Source organism: Lepisosteus oculatus, chromosome 9, assembly GCF_040954835.1.
Source record: "Lepisosteus oculatus isolate fLepOcu1 chromosome 9, fLepOcu1.hap2, whole genome shotgun sequence".
Classification (NCBI taxonomy): domain Eukaryota; kingdom Metazoa; phylum Chordata; class Actinopteri; order Semionotiformes; family Lepisosteidae; genus Lepisosteus; species Lepisosteus oculatus.
The window spans coordinates 43,943,772-43,963,208 of record NC_090704.1 but is presented as its reverse complement, the minus strand read 5'-3'; the positions used below and the strand labels follow the sequence as shown (position 1 = coordinate 43,963,208).

General features: G+C 42.3%; 2 protein-coding genes across 10 annotated transcripts in view; both read left to right on the top strand.

Moving 5' to 3' along the window:
• LOC102696853 (phosphoinositide 3-kinase regulatory subunit 6) overlaps nt 1–13,032 on the top strand; it is a 28,019-nt gene extending 14,987 nt beyond the window's left edge. For 3 of the 8 annotated variants that reach the window (XM_069194586.1, XM_069194587.1, XM_069194588.1), the window contains 16 exons: nt 397–465; nt 1,812–1,944; nt 2,282–2,351; nt 2,710–2,893; nt 3,868–4,012; nt 4,217–4,303; nt 4,638–5,091; nt 5,321–5,420; nt 5,658–5,780; nt 6,350–6,460; nt 6,812–6,902; nt 7,435–7,505; nt 7,784–7,874; nt 8,614–8,669; nt 8,846–8,952; nt 9,655–13,032. In XM_069194586.1, coding sequence (XP_069050687.1) covers nt 397–465; nt 1,812–1,944; nt 2,282–2,351; nt 2,710–2,893; nt 3,868–4,012; nt 4,217–4,303; nt 4,638–5,091; nt 5,321–5,420; nt 5,658–5,780; nt 6,350–6,460; nt 6,812–6,902; nt 7,435–7,505; nt 7,784–7,874; nt 8,614–8,669; nt 8,846–8,952; nt 9,655–9,811 — 2,049 coding nt within the window. In that variant the 3' untranslated portion in view covers nt 9,812–13,032. The remainder of the gene's footprint in view (nt 1–396; nt 466–1,811; nt 1,945–2,281; nt 2,352–2,709; nt 2,894–3,867; nt 4,013–4,216; nt 4,304–4,637; nt 5,092–5,320; nt 5,421–5,657; nt 5,781–6,349; nt 6,461–6,811; nt 6,903–7,434; nt 7,506–7,783; nt 7,875–8,613; nt 8,670–8,845; nt 8,953–9,654) is intronic. The other 5 variants (XR_011190502.1, XR_011190503.1, XR_011190500.1 and 2 more) reach the window with 5 other exon arrangements.
• A 506-nt stretch (nt 13,033–13,538) lies between these two features.
• Nucleotides 13,539–18,827, top strand: mfsd6l (major facilitator superfamily domain containing 6-like). 2 transcript variants are annotated; one of them, XM_015355924.2, is made up of 2 exons: nt 13,539–13,587; nt 14,529–18,827. In XM_015355924.2, the coding sequence occupies exon 2, from the start codon at nt 14,746–14,748 to the stop codon at nt 16,681–16,683; it is 1,938 nt and encodes a 645-aa protein (XP_015211410.1). In that variant the 5' UTR covers nt 13,539–13,587; nt 14,529–14,745; the 3' UTR covers nt 16,684–18,827. The 2 variants fall into 2 exon arrangements, with proteins under 2 accessions (XP_015211410.1, XP_015211409.1); XM_015355923.2 differs by lacking the exon at nt 13,539–13,587 and adding an exon at nt 13,598–13,721.
• Nucleotides 18,828–19,437: the final 610 nt, after the last annotated feature.

Below are 19,437 nucleotides of genomic sequence, written 5' to 3'. Positions count from 1 at the left end.
GCCACTCAGGAAGTGCAAAGTGGAGAGGGTTGGAGAAAGGTGTGAGGTCAAAACCTGCTTGAGAAGAGAGATTACACAAAAATAAGTCTGTCATTAAGAGAAGGGGGATGCTGTGAACCTCGTTTCAGGATTTTTAAAGATTTTTTTGTTTAATGTATAATTGAAACTAAAGAATTGTCTTAAGTCGTTAGGGTAATCACAGTACATTTTAATGACATAAGCATCCCGTTAATTTTTTAGTAGGATTTTAGTAAGACAAAAAGGCATTTAAAGATCAAACACTCAAGTGTTTGAAATGATCTTCTGACATGACATGACGATGGGCTGCACTTTTTGTAAAACACATACCGATAATATCTTTATCCTAAGGTGATCCCAATTCTGATGTCTTTTCAGGCGGAGAGGGCTGACAATAAATTGTACATCATACCTCTGCTCCACACACTGATGTACACAATAATCCAGGTGGGTCATTCTGCTTCTGCTGTCTGGCACGGTCAAGAAAACAAATTGCAGCACGTCGTTCTCCTGTTGTCGTTGCAAACATATCCCTAAACAGAAACAGCTTCCATCAAAAATAGCTTCAGGAAGGATTTCCCAATGCTGAATGACAGGAAGTGACCGGAGGAAGTCTGTCAGTGAGGTACTACAGTGTTTTATTCCCAGTCTGGGAACTGGAGAGGAATGTGCTCTTTAATCTTCAGAATGGACAATAAAATTCCTACTAGCCATAACAGAAAGATGGACTGAAAGTATAATCCTTCTTATGTTAGCTTATCTTGTGTCTGTTTAAGAAACCTCTGATGATTCCTCTATACTGTATGTAATGGGCTTAACATGGATGTCACAAGATATCCTTCACATATATAATTTAAAATTAAGCAGAACTTGCTGCAAATTAGACTGGGAGTTGGAATTCCACTTAAAAATGGAAGATGCAGGTTTATACTAATGTTAGCCCATGCTGGTACATTGTGGTGTTTCTTATCAGATGTATATTAGGATTGTTGCACTGGTCAGTCATAGCTATACCATGTTTATGAGCACCAATCAGGTGAAATATCAGTGAGGAACAGCTTATATCAACTATATGTGTGGTCAATTAGAAGTCTCCCAAGATGGTTCAGCCTTACAACTCTGTGAGATCACGATAAAACTGAATGGAGTTTCCTACATACCTGTACCTCGTGTGCTCTGTTTTTATGTGTGCAGGGTGTGTAAAATATTAGCTGGCATGTTCTAGCAGCTTCATTAAGGCAGCTTTTGTGCTGCAGACCAGTATCGTTTTCTACTCATACAAACCATGAGGGAACACAGTCGGAAAATAATTAACAAGGAAATTACAATGTAGGCAAAGTAGTAGATTCTGAAAGATGCCTGTAAATTCAAGCATGAAAATATATAACATAGATGTAAAAGGCAGAAACAAAATGCTTATGTCTACATTAATTTAAGTCTTAAATGTGTGGCATTCAGTATGAGATTGCTGTTTTTGGTCAGCTACATGTATTTTGATTTCACAGGCAAATTGTGACCATAATTTATCATAAATTTTACTGAGTATTTCTCATATACATAAGTTTTAAATGGATTAATTGAAAGTGTTTTTAAATAAAATTATGCAGTATATCATAAGTGCTGTCAGGGGAGGTTCACTATGTCGTTTGAAACATTGCTGGCAGTTTCCTTTCCTATTTTTTGGGAGCCACATCCTGGACAATCTCTGATGACCCCAGGGGTTCCCAGAGCCCGAGAACTGATGGGACAGTACCATGACTTTCTTCACAATGTGCTTTCTCATTTTACTGCAGGCAGCGTACATTCCTGACGACCTGTATCAAAGGGTGTATGACTTCTGCAAACGGTTGTTAACACTCCCTGAGCCCTACTGCACGATCGGCCTCAGCCACGCTGTCAAGATTAAAACAGAACGCTACACCCCAGGTACAGAGTCTGTGTGACCGCACGGCTTTCGTCTCTGACTTGCTGCAGAGGACAGATTCCTTTGAAATGGGAATCGGGTCTCTCCTGTGTCCCCTGCTTTCTAACATGTAAGGCAGTTCTGGTTATCAGTTTAATTTTTCATGTTGTAGCCTGCTTGTCTTATTACCTTTGCGGATGGAGTCATCGACTCATCTCGTTTGCAAGGTGATGTTCGTCGCAATCGGCTTCAGAATGATCCTGCCAGAGTCAGATGGGAGAAAGGAGCAGGTGGCATCCCTTATGTTTTGAACATCCATATGAGCCGGCCTACTCTAACACACATCTCTCTGTTTTGCAGGTCTTTTATATCAGAGGATGCTTATTACTGAGCAAAACATAAAGAATGACCAATTTCCATACCAGGAAAAGTAAGTACACTTCACTGTACATCATACAGTGTATTATAACCTATATCTGAAAAGATACAGCGTACAATAACCTGTCTCTTATGGGTAGCTTTACAGATGGTTGTTTGTAACATGTAGTAGTTAGACAAACAAAAGCCACAAAAGACTTATATCGGCAGTTCACATCTAATTTGTAGAGCTTTCTTTAAGAGAGGAGAAAAGTATTGTAGGCAGTGGTCATGCATAATTTTAGAAAGTCTGTTTTTATACTTGTATGTGCTGTTGCAATACGTTGCACAACTGGCGCTCCAGATGAGGCCGTGCACGTGCTTCGTGTTTTTTCAGACATTCTCACTCTCGGGCTGTGGCTTCCCTGCAGGGTGCTTGTGTTTGCAGACCCCGGCGTGTTCCCGGGCGAGACGGGGGCCGCGCTGAGCCGAGACATCGAGTCCAGCAGCCCCCTGCACAGCCCCGTGGGGCACATGCGCAGTGTCATCCAGCACACCTTGCAGGCCGCGCTGGGGGAGAGCTGCGATGGTCCTGCTCTGGCTCGGATTCTGGAGGTCGGTGTGGTTTGTGAGTCACCATGCTCGGCTCAGCGCAGCGCAGTGATCTGCTTCTGACTAGGCCCTTGTGCGTGCAGTTCTTGATGGTAATGCAAGCTTCAGGAATACCTGGACAGACAAGCAGGTTTACTCTCTTCATGACTGCTAATCTTAGGGTAGGACATGTGTTGCGGAACCTTTCACTGTGAAGATTGAAAGTCTGTTTAAAGGAAAACCTCAAGATTGAGTCAGTGCTTACCAATAAATGATATCGCTGACAAACTTGAGCATTACTGTACAGTGTCAATGTTAATATATTTATTTTTAACTGGGGTGGGGGAATTGTGTGTGAGGTGTCCACTGTCCGTGTCCCGGACATCTAGGATGGAACAACAGTGTGAGAAACCACAGAGAAAAAATGCAAATAGTAAAAACTGTCATTTGAGAGGAAGACACGTAAAGCCATATTGTAAAAAGGTGCAGTCCTTTAGATGAGACGTATAACCAAGGTCCTGACTCACTGTAGTCATTAAAAATCCCAGGGCGTTTCTCAAAAAGAGTAGGGGTGTTACTCTGGTGTTCTGGCCAAATTTCTCTTTGGCGCTTACCAATCATGGCCTCCTAATAATCCCCATCTATGAATTGGCTTCATTATGCTGTTCTCTTCCTCACTAATAGCTGATGTGTGGTGAGAGTTCTGGTGCACTTTGGCTGCTGTCACATCATCCAGGTGGGGCTGCACACTGGGAGTCCCCATTCCATGTAAAGCACTTTGAGTGGAGTGTCCAGAAAAGCGCTATAGAAGTGTGAGGAATTATTATTATTAATCATTATCAAACCACTTGCAAAAGGGAATCCCAAGTTTCAGAAAACTGCTGAAAAGGCTAGGTAGAGAGACCAAGTCATTCCAAATGAATTGCTTGCCGGTTAGAGCATCATGGGTTTAGGAAGCAGTTTTGTGTGTGGCTATTAATAGTGCCTTTGTGTTGCAGGCCGGAGGACAAGATGTTGAGGCATACTTCCAGGAAGTGGTGTTGTGCATGGAGCACTGTTCAGAGGAAGCGGGGTCAGACCGCAGTCAGTACACAGCGAGACTGCAGAAGCTCTATGCACACATCCTCAGGACTGCAGACCATGGTATGCCATTGCACCTGTCCTGTAGGAGGTATTTTTTCTTGTGAAGCTGGATTAAAGGAAAGGTCGAAAGATTTTTGATGTCTGATATTGAGATTTTTCCAATGAATATTATTGATACTCCCTTCCTTCCCCCTCTCCTTTCTACCCCAGATAATATGGTTTGTTTTCATGTTTAAGTTCTGTTCCTTTCTGCTTTCTATTAAGATGTGCAGTCGCAGGGGTCTCTGTGTAGCGTCCCCCTGCCAAACCCTGAAATCAGCTTTCACCTCTGGCGGGAGGATGAACAGTTGTGTAAGTGAGGTTTATTTCTTCATTTGGCTTTCATTTTTTGGGGGGGAAAACTGACTTGTTTTGATACCAATGCAGATATCCCATTTTTGGGCTCCTTTTCCCTTTGAAATACGAGCGTGTCTTAGAATGTTTCTGACAGTTGTGCCAACACAGAGAGTGAGAACTTCCAACAAATCCATTCAGAATTCTCCTTCTCCTAAATTAAAATGTGATTTTCAAATGCATTAGCTTGCTTACTTCAAACTCACACGCAGAGCCCAGGCAGCCATCACAAACTCCACGAGCTGTTCATTATGTGGATGTTTATGATGTCCTCTTCTGCTTTTGGAAACAGGGAGAGAGCTTGCGAAGTTTGTTAGGTCAGGGTCCTCCTACGACCACTACAGCATGGGCCCAGACTTCTTTGACCTGAACGATTTCTCAGTGGACTTCAGCCCGGAGATGACACGGCACTCCATCCTGTCCAACGACAGCGGGATCGAGAGGGATCTGCCTCCGAATGAGCTGCCGGCTGTGGCGGAGGAGCCCCCTAGTGGTGGGAGTGAGCAGGAGCAGGCCAGGCTGTTGAGGAGGGGCTGCATCAGGATGAAGCCCTCGGTTTCGGACGGCATGGCTCTCCTTCAGGACGGTGTGCTTGAGGAGCCCAGTGCCAGCGGGAAACTGCAGAGGAAAGTGGGGAGCCGCGGGATGTCTGTGAGCAAGCAGCAGCGGCTCTACACTGCCCGCGTTGTGGTGATGGGAGATGACCAGGTGCTAGGAAAGCTGGCAAAGGCCTATTATTCCCTAAGGTAAGGGTGCGCTTAAAATGATTGAGGCGTTTCCCTCCCTGACACACTATCTCACGCAAAACGTCATGAAATATTTAGAACCCAGCCTGCTGATATCGTGATTAATGGCTTATTTTGGAGATATCCCAGAGAATAGCCTAAAAGACCATGTTCAGCTTCCTCTATTACAGCTAAAGTACTGTATTTTTTTAGCATTTTTGCTTTTTGCTTAATATGGTTTCTGTCATAGGAAGAGGGAGGCACGGCGTCCCTTTCTGACAACAAAGCTGAATCTGAAGATTTACTACGTACCTGTCGCTAGCGAGCCGCAGAACGCCTCTCCAGTTAAGGTAAAATCATGTTATTGTTACATTAGGTCACAACAGGCACATTAAATTTGACTACATTAAAGTCTTTGCAGCTTTTAATTGTATAGCTTTCAGTATGTACAAAGAAGAAAACCTTTCTGCACTGCTGAAGGACTGCCTGCTCTCGGATTATCAGTTGAAAAGACAGACATTGCCAGGAACAAAAAAGCCAGTGGAGCTATCGTCTGGAACAGCAGTTTGTTCTTTCTTGTCTTACAGGAGAATGTTTCAGCTACAAGCAGCAAACCTTGTCTCCTGGCCTCTTACCTTGGAAGAGTGGATCCTTGGTTCGAGAGCAACATTAACAGCCTGGGAAACATGATTCCCAAGCTGGTCAAAATGGTAAGAGTGCGGGAAATAGCCGCCGCCCTCAAAACTCTGTCTGAAATGACTCTGCTTCTGGCTGAGCCTCAAGAAGCTTCCTTATCTTGGTTTCAGTTTTCTTGGTGGCGTGTGCTATATAAAGTCTCGTCATTCCAGGGCTAAATGTTAAGTCACTTGTGTTTACAAGACACAAAGACAGTACAGCCTTGTGGGTATTGGCTGTATGATGCCCTTCTAGCCTCTTCACAAGGGGTCACAAGTCTCAACATTTTGTTGTAAAACAAGATCAATAGAGATCAATTTTCTTACAGTTCCTTCCATTTGTTAACCTTTCTCACATTTGTATATGCATAGTAACATAGATGGCAAGGAGAAACCAGCACAGATCTTCACTTCTTAGTTAAGGCTTTGATGTGGTAGCGTAGCATGAATACAAACACTTTACCTCTTCCAAAGCATTGGAAATCACCATTTTCAATTTGACCTGTTTGATTTGACCCGCTGAGTGGGTCGCGCTCTGTCGGGAAAACTAGACGCCTTGCACCTCCCTCCGAGAAGTAACAGAGGGCCACTTGTGTTTATTTCAGCAGTCAAGCACGAGCAAATCTGCAGAGACAGACCCGTTTCTGGTTGATGTTATCTCCTACTACATCCGCTTGGCTCTGCAACCTGTCTTCTTCACTCTCTACTCTGTCAAGGTAGGTGCCTGCCTGCGGTGTTCCATGTGCTGCACGAAAATCAAGAGATGGCGTTCAGACTGCCCGTCCTTCCTTTCGCTTTAAAAGCAGAAGAAATCTCTTTTCTGGTCTGTTTAATGATCAGAATTAACTATTTGAGTTCCTCTCGCTTTCTTGTCATGGATGGAACGAAGCAGGGTCTGTTTTTTTTTTTTGCCCTCTCTGTCGATTTGCTTAATTGAAATCAGTTTCTGCTCACTCTCTAGTGGCAGTCTGAGCAGTGCACCAAAGAAATGCAGCCGATCTATAAATCGCACCCCTGAAGTGTCATTTTTCCTGGATGCAATGTAATCTTCTGTGTCCTGTGTCCAGATAACATTCTCCAGCTTGACGAAGGAGGCTGTGGAGGATGTTTTCGTCACACAGCTGGCAGTCGACTTCCCAGAATTCAGACTTTTCCCAGGTGCGATCAGAAGCCAACGGGATGGGTTTTTTTTTTGCTGTTTCTTTGTAGATTTTGTTTTAATCTGTCTAAGCCAAAAATGACTTGCAATTTTAATCCGCTGAACACTAGACTGCAATAGTTCTAATACCTGTTTTTAAAAATGCACCCTCCAAAAATAATTGACATGAAGCATTTAATCCTGCAGATTTCCAAATTATTATCCAATTCACAATTGAATTAAACAATCAATCCAGTTTATTTTATTTAACACAATATTTTATCTTTGTAAATTATTATGATATGTTTATTTTGTATTCTGGAATTTATAAGGCTCAATCTATTTATTACTGCACCATGTACGTTACCTTCTTTAAATGGTCGACTGTGAAAGTGTTCTATTGGGTTATCTATAAATCATTTGTGTAGCAAATGCATCTGACAAATGAATATATACTTTTTGGGAAATGTATTGTGAGCTAAAGACATAACTGTGGAATGGGCAGTAAATTTCCTTGTTTGCTAATAAAGTGTTATTCCATTAATTCTCCAGAGGGATCAGTTAGAAATAAAAAGAGTATTTCTGAAATCTGTGGTGCAGTCATCTCTGTCAACTACATAAAGGTAGGTCTTTATTTCCTAATATTTGTGTGCTCTTTCTGGACAACTCTGTGTATGTTGAACAAAGTATAAAATGGCTGTTTTATTAGTATAAAGCAATATAATTTAAATTGACCCTTATTGTAATATTTTTTTTGAAATCCTGAACGATATCCTCTGATGTTTTGGTGATCTGTTTGCCATTTAACACTGGTATTTCCAGCTTGCTTTCATTAAACATCCTTTGTCTTGATGAACAGATTTTTTATGTTTTTGTATTTTGTCATCTTTTTGTTGCAAAGGCGTCTTTGAGCAACAGGGAAACGAACAGGGGAGTTTCACTAAGAACATCTGGTGTGCTCATCAATGCTATTCCCATGAGTGAAAGAGATGGTAAGCAAGGGATATATCCAGTACATAAAGAATACTGGTTTTAACTGGACTGGTAATTGCTTATTGTTTGCACTACTTGGTATTTCAGAAAGAAAGGTGACGATTTGAATGATTTACTTGCAGCACAGTGAAGGTTATCAGAAGCAGTACCTGCTCTCCTACCACTAGAGGCCTCCAGTGCGATAACCAAACCTGAACGTTGGTGGAGGAATTAAGCACGAGATGCAGCAAAATCACAATTTCATAATACGTGCAATATGTCACCTATTTCTTTTCATATTTCATATTTTCATATAAGTGCTCTCAAGTTGTTTGAAATAAGCAAACATTTGAAACAACAGTGCATTCAGTTGAATGAATTACAATAACGGGAGGTTTGCACATTTCATCATTTCATGATTCATGCTTCCAGTGAAGTACAGTAGGGCTCCAGGTTCCAGACCGGACGGTTGGGGGAGTCAGATCTCAGGATCAGTGCTGCAGTTGCCCCTGTGAGCACAGTCCCTCACTCATATTGCTCCAATACCCTGCTATATTAATGAGTCTGCAGGTCACTGTTTAGTATGCAGTATGTTCTCAATTTACGTACCTGGTAAAACAAAGGAACAAAAAAAGTTACTTCAGTTCACAGGATATTCCATTTTTGTTTTCTGCTTGTAAGGAGTGTATTCTCAGCTGAAATATGTTTAGTGTTTACTTGAAAACTCGTGACTCTGTTCATCTCCTTTCTTTTTTTCAGACCTTGACTGTCTCACTGTGAGCTTTTCTGATAGTCCCAAAATCAAGACTGGGGTGGTAAGTTTCATGTTTGTTTTTCTTGTTAAACATTTAGGAGGTTGTTGGTACAGTGCAATGACGATCCAACTCAAATACTATAAAAAAATGAGGTTCTACACCTGCATGTCTGAAATTTCCATGGCCATGATAATACAGAAGGTTGGCTACAATGTGTTTATCTGTTATATTCATAGGATCAGAGGATCAGAACGTGTAGCATTAAAATCAGGTCCCTTGAGCGACGCACCTTCACAGTTTGCCTTGACAAGGACTCCAAGAGAGTTTTTAAGGATGTTTTGAGGTGAGCACCAATTAAAATCTTCTGCCATGTCAAATGATTTGAAACAGTCTAGCAGTGCTTGTGTTGCTACATGAATAGATAAGATAAGATCACTTTATTGGCCATATACAATTTCTTGCATTAGGAATTTGTCTTTTCGCATACCCCAGCTTGCTCTCCATGAGACAGACACACACACAGGGAGTGAAAAGCTTGGGGTCAGAGTGCAGGGTCAGCCATTTATACGGTGCCCTTGGAGCAGTTGGGTTAAGGGCCTTGTTCAGGGGCCCAACAGAGTAGGATTCCTCTGCCGGCTGCGGGATTTGAACCGGCAGCCTTCTAGCCACAGGTGCAGATCCTTAGCCACAGAGCCACCACTCCGCCCCAAATGGAAACAGTAATTAGTTTTATGATTGATGCAAACACACTCAAAAATTACATTCTGCATCTTTTAATCAAGCCCCTGTATCTGCTGTATTGCACTACCAAGGGTTTCTATAAGGCAGAAAAGTGATCCACAGTGAATTGAAAAAAAATATTTGTTTTGGTTCAGATTCTCAGTGTGAGTGGTGTGATGGCACTTTCCTGTGGATTTTTAGCAAGGACAACCTTCCTTGGGATGCAGTTGAGAAGTTTGGATGTCTTTGAAGTTTAGACTGAAGGAAATTCCAATTTGTGAATTCTTCATTTCAGGTGTTTTTTTTTCTGTTCTTTGTTTTACAGCATCGAAGTATCGAGGTGCCTGGACCCAGGCTACTGCATTCAGAAAGCCAGGAAATCGAAATTTACCTTGGGAGACGAAAAAGATGTAGGACTGATGAAGTACATGACAAAGGGTCTGCCTCTGCCCATCAACACATTTGCTGGGATTATCCAGTGATTATTCTGCCCTGGCCACCGAAAACAAACTGACATGGATGTTTGCAGTAGTTTAAGCAGCAGAAAACATCCACAGCTCTCCTTAAGCGCAGTTCTAAACTACAACTACAAGAGTCTGAGGCTGTGACTATCAGTGTCCACTGTAGCTGGTAATCAGATTGGTTACAGTGAGTAACCTCAGAGTGATCAAGAAAAACTCGTGAAAAGATAAGATGCAGGTGTAATTACCCTGATCTTAATCACCTGAAGTATCAGGTTTCTGGCGCACTATTGGAAAGTAAGGAGAGCAAACAGAATTGTGCACTGAATGGAACAAGTATCAATAGATATAGTACTAATACATTTATACAGAGGAAGTGTGGTACATACTCACCAGTGTGACTGATACAAACAAGTGGTGAGACTCTGTTTATTTATTACATTGTGTACACACTAAGGGCATGAAACAGCTTGTTGGAGAAAGTAAAAAACGAATCTAAATTGTGGCATTACACTATAATTGTCTTTAGAAACTCAAAAGACACACGGAGAGAAACAGGAAACAATTGAAAATGTACAGCACTTGCTGAACTCCTAAGGATACAAATGGCCTCTCATTTGTAGCCCTTCTCATGTGGTACGATACGTATGGGAACCCTAGTTCAAGCTGGTGACTTGAAGCAGCTCCTGCTTTGAAACCTCAGCTTCTCGGAAGGATCAGGCTTGACCAGGCAAATCAAGCAGGCACCAAGAGAGACTGAGGAGAGACCGTCTGAGACGAGCTCCTTCCTGCTTGCTTTGGAGGGTTTTACGAAACCCGCTCTTCAGGTTCGGTGGAAAGGACTGTGTTTGACACAGAAAGAGATGGAAGAAGATCCCCATCCCATAGTGAATTCGGTGAGGCAGGGAAAAATGGAAATAACCATAGAAAACACAGGCTGTGAGCCTTTTTTAGTAGCTGCTAAGAACATTTAGAAATGAACAATACATCTCTGTGTCCTTTTTATGTTTACTTTTATAAGCTGATGAAAAGTGAAAGAATATTGTAATGAAAGTGGGGCTGTTGGTGTTTGGACGCTTAATATTCATTCAGACGTGACCGTTCCCATATGCATCTGAAAGAAAAGAAAAATGCACAGAATTATGGTCTGATTTATAATAAATCATAATGGCCCTGATCAGTATTAAATATGCTGAGCGGTGTGCATTTTTGTAAGAAATGATTGCAAAAAAGAAGGCTTCTTGAGCTGTGAATCACACTCTGGTATTCTCAGTTCTTTGCAGTTCTTTGAAGTGGCACGTACAAATTATTTCCTTTCTGTTTCAAAACTAAAATCTTGCATGTTTTAAAAAGGGTTTCATTTACAAGAAATCAAACTGAGTAGCAAGTGGGTGCTTTATATTGTGCTGTCTGTCATGTGCTAGGCAATATTTAATCTAAACATTGTTTGCACATCTTCATTGATTTTGAAAAGCCCTTCATTTTTTTGTTCCAGGGAGGTAATTTCAGATGAATATCTAATTGTTATTAGCAGTATTATGTTAATGCAGATTTCATTGTTTTAGATTTTGGAGAAATAAAACTGATTGCCTAGTTTAGGTCGCAGTATGTTTGTAACCAAAGGTGAAATGCATATTTAAAAAGTTGCACCTTAAATTTAAGTGTACAGTACGTTTCAATATAGAGTTGACAATAATGTCACTACAAGTTACTTCGTCATTATATACATTAATTGCTGTTATTTTGCATGTTTTGAGATTTTCCCTTTCTTTGTCAATTTATAGTCTCACTGTTCACTTCTGAGAGTGCTTCGTGATTATTGTAGGATAGTTGGATTTTTCTGCTGGACTCCATCAACCAATTATTTGTTGAACCAGCTCAGCAGGCAGTTCTGAAATCTGGAATGATTTTCAGTGGTGTGGCTATGTATCGTTGCATGCAGTAACACCTACACTGGGGCTGAAGTAATCAAATTACTTCTGAGCTGATCTGATTGTTGAGGTTTGTGGACACAGGCTGTGCACTCCCATTCTAAGTACCCCTTCAGGGAATAAATAACAATTTGCACATAAAATAAACATCTGTGAGCCTCTGGGTTAGTTTACATTAGCTGCCTCCAAAAAGGGGCAAATTAAACAATCTGGACAAACCCTGATGTTACTTCATTTAATTCGAATTCTCTATGAACATTACAGCTGCTAGTACGGTAGATGTGGATGTCTTGATGAGTCTGGAGTCCCAGTCACAAATCTGCATGCACCTCGTGAGTTGTCCATCACTGCATTTAACTATTCTTTAGAAGGTTACAGCACAATGTAATAATAATGAATAATTCCTTACACTTATATAGCACTTTTCCGGACAATCCACTCAAAGCGACTCCCCTCCACCACAACGAATGTGTATCTGCCACCTGGATGATGTGACGGCAGCCAGTACTCTCCCCACGCACCAGCTCTCGGTGGGGAGGAGAACAGAGTGATGAAGACAGTTCAGAGATGATGATGATTATTAGGAGGCCATGATTGGTCAATGCCAGGGAGAAATTTGTCCAGGACGCTGGGGTTACACCCCTACTCTTTTTGAGAAACACCTTGGGATTTTTAATGATCACAGAAAGTCAGGACCTCGGTTTTACATCTCATCCGAAGGATGAGACCTGTGATATCTGGATGACCACTTGCACATTATTTTGCTATAAAATATAAAAACTTTGTCATCATTATTACGAACGTGTTTTATCTCCTGTATATTAATTGTGTTAATGTATACTTTGTAATTTATTGCCAAATATGTAAACAAAAGTAAATACTGTAATGTGTGTACATGTAGGATTTAAATACTGTATGTTGTATTATATAAAAAGCATTTGGGAGCATTCTGTCTTGGTTATTGTTTGATCTGGTGATGTACCATGAAGCTACAAAACAAAACCGACATCTGAAAATCTTGCACCTGATTCTATAAAGACTTTTTGGAGTAATGAGCAAACTGACTAAGTGAGGTCTTGTAATATTTTCCTGATCAAAGTGTGCCGTTACAAAATCAGAAATGGAAAAGTGAACTCATGATAAAAGCATAATGAGGATACAAAGCACGGAGAGTGCAGTAAAACATAAACTCTGACCTCAAGCCTGTCTGTGTGTCTCATGGAGAGCAAGTTGGGCTATGTGAAAAGACCAATTCCTAACACAAGAAATTGTATATGGACAATAAAGTGATCTTATAATGGTACAAATAAACCTTAGTTTTTATTTCTCTTCAAACCCTTACTAATGTTCGTACGCTAGGATTCTCAGCTTATTTGAAAGCAGTAGAAAAGCCAACAAAAAAGCTTGCCATTAAATTATATATAAAAAAAACATCTACATAACTCTTAAATGTACAAAGTGCAGTAGAATTCTTGAATACTTGGTCGTTTATATCCAGGTCTTTCGTTCCATCTACTGTTCCAAAAGAGAACTGCAGCTAATTTAAAAGCCACTGGCAGTAGCAGGAATTGAACTAAACAGCTTAATAACACACTTTTTTTTCAGAATCTCCCTACTTAATTATGAGAATAAAGGAATTAAACGCACACAATAATAGAAACTATTAAGCATATAGATTTTTTTAGGCACTTGATAGTATCTGCGACGCTATTTTACCTGCGACCTCTGCTGTATGCCCACCTGTTGGCTCCGCAAGCCTGCAGTAGACATCCCAGACAACAGAGGTCGCTGTGATAAATTGCGCCATGAAGGTTACAGTCGCTCGTCAGTAATCCAGCGCAATCCTTAGTTTGCAGGTGTATCCTGGTGAGTCCATCCTCTTACGTGTGGTTCATATAATCTAGGTAGTGTCGGTAACGAGAAAATAAATATTTACAATAAGTCCCATTTTGGAATTTCTTATTTTACCGCAATCAATTTGTATGGGTGCATTTATTAAGGTAAATTATATATATACATTTGATCAAAATGTTAAATCATGACGTGTCTACCGAAGAGTCAATAGGAGGAGGTTGGAACAGGTGTAAAAAGCCAAAGTCAACATCTCAACTGTGTCGTTAATTTTTAACTTGCGAAACGTTACGCGCTTGTGTAAATAGTATTTAACAATGACGTTAGCTTGTGCGTTTTAAAAAATCAAGGCAAAATTGTAATGAGCCAAGAAGGGGTAGCCGAAGTGGTTATTGATGTTTTCTGTAGATGCCTGTGAAGTGGGGATTACTTTTTAAATCGTGTGTCTTAAATGACGACAATGCGGAATGTAATGGAACCAGACGTTGTGGTTAGTCTTTAAAAAAACTTTTTCCCCCCCGACTGGAAATGTGAAACTCCCGAAACAGTGTACATACTGTACATGCTTTCTAAACCCCTGAAACAGGCTGTTTGTACACCAACAAGCGGAAGTAATTGATGGAATTTTTCAAAGTTGATCTAATACAGGTTAAGATTCGTCTCGAATGGTTGTGTCGCAGACGGATGCTGTCCCTGTGCTGTAATCAACTGCGTTAACGAACAGTGATTGGTCCTTATCACTTTATGTAACAGCTGAAGTGTGAGCATATATGGTCATCTGCGCATTTTGTTCAACCTGGAATAAGGGTGTTCATTAGTTTTTGGATGAGGGCTGACCGATAGGGATGACATTTATTTTAACCACGTGTGTCTTGTTCGACCGTTCATCCCCTTCTAGCGTGATTTTTGTATTTCGAGAGCTTTACTGTTTTTCTTCTTCCCTTTTGATTCTGCAGTGAGTGATGGTCTTCACAGTGATGGTGCTGTGCTGCCCTTGCATACTGATCTCCCAGATAACGCAGCTGAGAACTGTCAGGAGGGTAACTGTAGGAGAGTAAGAAAACATCAATGCACAACATCCCTGTTGTTGCACCTGATTGACTCATCTGGGGCCTGTGTGTTGGCAGAACTGCATCTCTGTGAAGAACTGAGCACAGCAGAGCCTCTTCAGCCATGAAGAAGAGCAGGCAGTGGGATGTCCGGAGAGCTGTGGCCTTAGCCAGCATCTTTCATTTTCTGCATTCTTACGCCACGGCTTGCCTTATCCCCTTCCTAACTCTGTATTTCAGACAGCTTGGCCTGACTGCTTCCATGACCAGCATTATAATGGGGACCAAGTATTTGGTCGGCCTGGTCTGGAGTCCCGTTTCTAGCTTCCTGGCCAAGTACTACAACAAAAGAAGAACAGTCATTCTGACTTCCCTTCTGTGCTCGTTGGGAGCTGGTCTTATTCTTCTCCTGATCCCACCTTCAGATACGAAAGCCGCAGGCGAGTACTGCAATTTTACTCTGTTAAGGGGCGCTGAAAACACGGGGACGGTTAAAGACGACACATTTGCCTTTGGAAATGTTACACCCGCTCAAGACTCCTTCAGAAGTACAGACTACGCTCCCCCAGGCACGCCGTCCCTCGCTTACAAGACTCTGACGCCTTCTACACCTAAGAGCCACGGCATAACCCACACAACTCATGATTCCACGCGTACCGATGAAGCGGCCACTGCGCTGCGCCTCCGTCTTGACACCCCTTCGGCGGCAAACCGGGCGTCCAAGGACGTCGCCCCCACGGCTCAGCTGGGCCTGCAAACCGAGCCGAAGAAAGTGGGCTCCGCCAAACCGATCGCCGAGGAAGGAGAGGACGCGAGGCAGGCCCTCGGAGGAGTGGAGCCGGCCGCCCGCTGGTCCAAGGACGACGAGAGGGAGCAAGACAAGATTTCAGGCCCTGCGGCAGCGGGCCGGTCTCCTTCAAGAAGGAGGGTGAGGTCAGCGGAAAGGACCAGAGAAGAAGGGAAGGAGGAGCAGGGTAGCAAAGGGTTTCTGGGCAGTCTCAATGTTATGGACGCTCAGCACCAGCTGTTCTTCCTCGTGCTTATCGCGGTGGGCCTGTGGGAGGCCCTGGCGGCGCCGCTGGAGTGGACGGTCGACGACGGCCTGTACGAGTACCTGGATTTCGTGGACTCGACCGAGCGGTATGGCAAGCACAGGTTGTGGGCGCTGCTGGGGGCAGCGTTCGGCGTCTGCAGCGCCGGGCTCCTCGTCAGCAGCCTGGACTGCTTCATAGGCGCCCACACGCCCAGGAGCGCGGCCCACTTCTACGCCTACGCCCTCGCCACCGCCTCCGCGCTCCCGGTGGCCGTCTTCTTGCCGATGCACTCCAGCGGCCAGCGGGAGCCTTCGCCCCGGGCTCTCAGGGCCCTGCAGCTGGTGAGCGCGGACAGCCGAGCCGTGCTGTGCGCGGTCGCGGCCTTCGTCCTGGGCGCCGCCGCGTCTACGGTGGACAACTTCCTCTTCTGGCAGATGCAGAACCGGGGCAGCCACGAGCTGCACATGGGGGTCGCCGCGGCCGTCGCGCTGCTCGCCGAGATCGCCCTCAGCTTCTTCCGCGGCAAAGTCCTCAGGGTCCTGGGCCAGACCGGGACTGCGGTGTTGGGGACTGTGTGTCTGGCCTTCCAGTGCCTCTACTACTCCTTCCTTTGGTCCCCCTGGGCCGTTCTGCCTATTCAGGTTCTAAGCGCATTCAGCAAGGGCGCCATCTGGTGGGCCCTGGATGCACAGTGCGACGACATCTCCATGCCAGGGATGGAGCGATCTGTCCAAAGAGTTTTTCGCTCCGTTTCCACGGGCCTTGGAGGTGGCTTGGGCAGCTTTGCTAGCGGATTTGTAGCCCAGAGGTTTAGCTTAGAGGTTCTCTACAGAGCAACAGCTGCCACTCTGCTACTGTGGTCTGTCGGCTTCCTGATAATACAGAGCAGAATTCCTCGCCAGAAGAGGCTGAACTACTCGCGGCTCTTAGCAGCTGATACCAGCGAAGTAAGTGACTCCGACTCGGACCAGGAGAGAGACTGGTTTGTGAAGGCAATGAAGGATGATTCATTGAACAACAATCATTAAAACCAGCCGACCTGGCTGACTTGCCAATGCGCTGATGGGTACCAAAGTGTATTTTCTTTGCAAAAAAAAAAATGTATAAAAATACAGGATAGCTTTTTTTTATTTTTACGTGACATAAAGGAAGTGAGAATCACTTCAGTGAGTAGAATGGAATTTCTGTGCCTTTCAGAATGGGAACTACCCACAGTCCAATTTGCACTTGCAGATGATGTAGGAGTGCAGTTAAAAATAGTTTGCTGATGAGAAAGATCAATTTAATATGTTGGGCAATGAAGTAGTATGTGTTGGATGCATTATTATTCATCTGGGTTGCTTTAGAGCAGTCTTACTGCTTTCTGTGAAATAATGAAAAGTATTGACAGAGATACCTAACCACCTGAATTACTGCTCAGTCATTCAGAGGCTTCAGCTGCACAGAAATAAGCCTGTATTTGCATACACTAATATGGAAAACAGTATGGCAAGTGCAGAATCTAATGGAAGTGTGAGTCACAGACCCAGTAAAAGGAAACAGGTGAGACCTCCATTAACAGTATGGGCCAGCTGCCAGTCCCTAAGCACTTGGCATTCACAAAGTAATAGAACAATTCTGGTGGTTTGATAATATATCAAAGAATCTTTACATACTTTGATCTGAACAGTTGAAAAAAAAAAACTGGTTCCCTTTGTTCACGAATGCAGTATATCCAGTATTTGCATAGCCATTTGCCAAACCTTGTGTTCTTCTGAAGAAAACATGCACTTTTAATTGCAAATGACGTGCAGTTCTATTAGCTGTGGAGGAACGAAAGTCCTGTATCTATATGGTCCCATTAGCCCTCTTAAAAGGGTTATTGTTTGCAATGAATAACTATTTTCAGTGCCTCTGCAAAAGCAGTGCATCTTTCCTGATTAAATAAAATATGAATTTGGCAAGGTGCAAAGTGAGCATGCCACTATCGGCTTTTATCTGAAGACCTGCTTTTTTACTGACCACTAATAGTTCAGTTTAAAGTGACAGATAAACTATGAAGCAGTAAAAAGAATGAGAAAAATTCAGGTCTTTGAGTCTATTGCACATTTCGACAACTGAAAGGAGGTCATTTCTGTCCTCTTCACAGCAATGTCATTTGAACCGAATACTGGGGACCATTTGGTTGTGACTACTTATTATGTCGTGAAGTGAAGATCTGCAGAATATTTTTTCCCTCGTGTTTGCAGTGTGTGAAAGTAACACATCTACATAATTAAGCAGCAGTGAGGGTGTCTTGCAGGTGTGAAGCCCAGCTGCTCCTCAGTTGGACTGTTAATATGTAATGGGCGATCAGTTTTCCTTTATTTGCAAAGTCCTTTACAATTCAAATTACACACATGGTTAAGAGGTATTTGATTTGCATTTTGGTGTTTCTGGGTCTCTTAGGAATGAGGAAACAGAGCACACTAATAGTGTTCATACATCACAACTTCTGATGTACACCACCAAAATGAATAAGTGCATTCAAAATAGGAGGATCCATCTGTGTGTAATTGAGCATCGTGTTGCATTTGGTTAAATGTTATTAATTTTTGTGTAATTGGTGGCTCGTTTTGAATGGGTTTGCTTCAGTATTGTGATGGCTCAGTTCACTTGAGCTCTTTGAAGGGTGGTTATCTGTCACTGCTGCGGAGTAAACTGAGACAGGGGGTCCTTCTTAAGTTCACCAAAACTCTGGTAGCCAACAAGCAATGCCACTGTGGTACTGAAGCTCATCTTATTTTCTGGAGTTGGTCAAGCCTGTGGTGAATGCTAAGTTAGGTGAACTAACTCATCCAAAGAATTGTTTAATTACTGTTTTAAAACCCTTATAGATGTTGCACCTTATAGATCTTGCACAACCTGTCATTGTAACCTTTTGTTATGTCAAATAATGATGAAGGCATTTGGAGCTGCTTATGTTCAGACCTTTCAGAATACTGGGCTTCACAAGTCTTTCTTTATAAAGTGGTTTTACACTTTCTTTTTGAGGTGAGAAAAATCTCTCAACTTTTATTTGGGCGGTTCCTTATCTATTGTTTGTACTATCTGTTCCTCAGTACAGTGGAGCAGAATTTGGAAATCATGTAGAACCGATAATTATTTACATAGATTGACATTAATTGTCACAAATAATAAAAGAGGAAAATCAGGTGGGCAATTTGACTTCTTTTTTTATCAGGACTCACACTTTAAGAATCAGTTTAAGCATTAGTCCATTAAAATTATTTTGGGAATTGTTAAGTAATAAAAAAGTTTGTGAATAAATTATTTTGTGCAACTGATTGAAATATGTGCTTAGAATGTTAAATAATTTGTAATTTAAATTAAACAATTTTTATTAACATTTGTTTGGGAAATTCTATACCAGCGTTACTTCTTGGGTGTTTATTGAAAATGAGAAATATTGTTTTACAGAATTTTAGGGAAATTACTGGTTATATTAAAGAAAGGTCTTCTCAGGGTGTATCACTGGAATTTAAATGTGAACAGGCAGAAGAAAAACCTTCTTTCTTTCCATTTCAAGTACGTTGCCTCTGATCGTTGGGTTGCTTCATTAATTAATGATTAATGTCAGCTGATGAAAAAACAATTACCTGCCTCCAATTTCCATGTTGAAAAGGTGAAGGCATTTGCCCTTGATCTTGGAAACAAGTTTTACTGTGGCCGAAGTAGAAATCCCTCATTTCAGGCGCACTGCACAAAACTAAAACATGGCTCTGTAGTAAAATGTAAACTATTTTAGTTTAGTAGAGTTTGGA

Bases quoted from the DNA above. Each gene is read 5' to 3' on its own strand.
- mfsd6l (XM_015355924.2), top strand. From the start codon at position 14,746: ATGAAGAAGAGCAGGCAGTGGGATGTCCGGAGAGCTGTGGCCTTAGCC.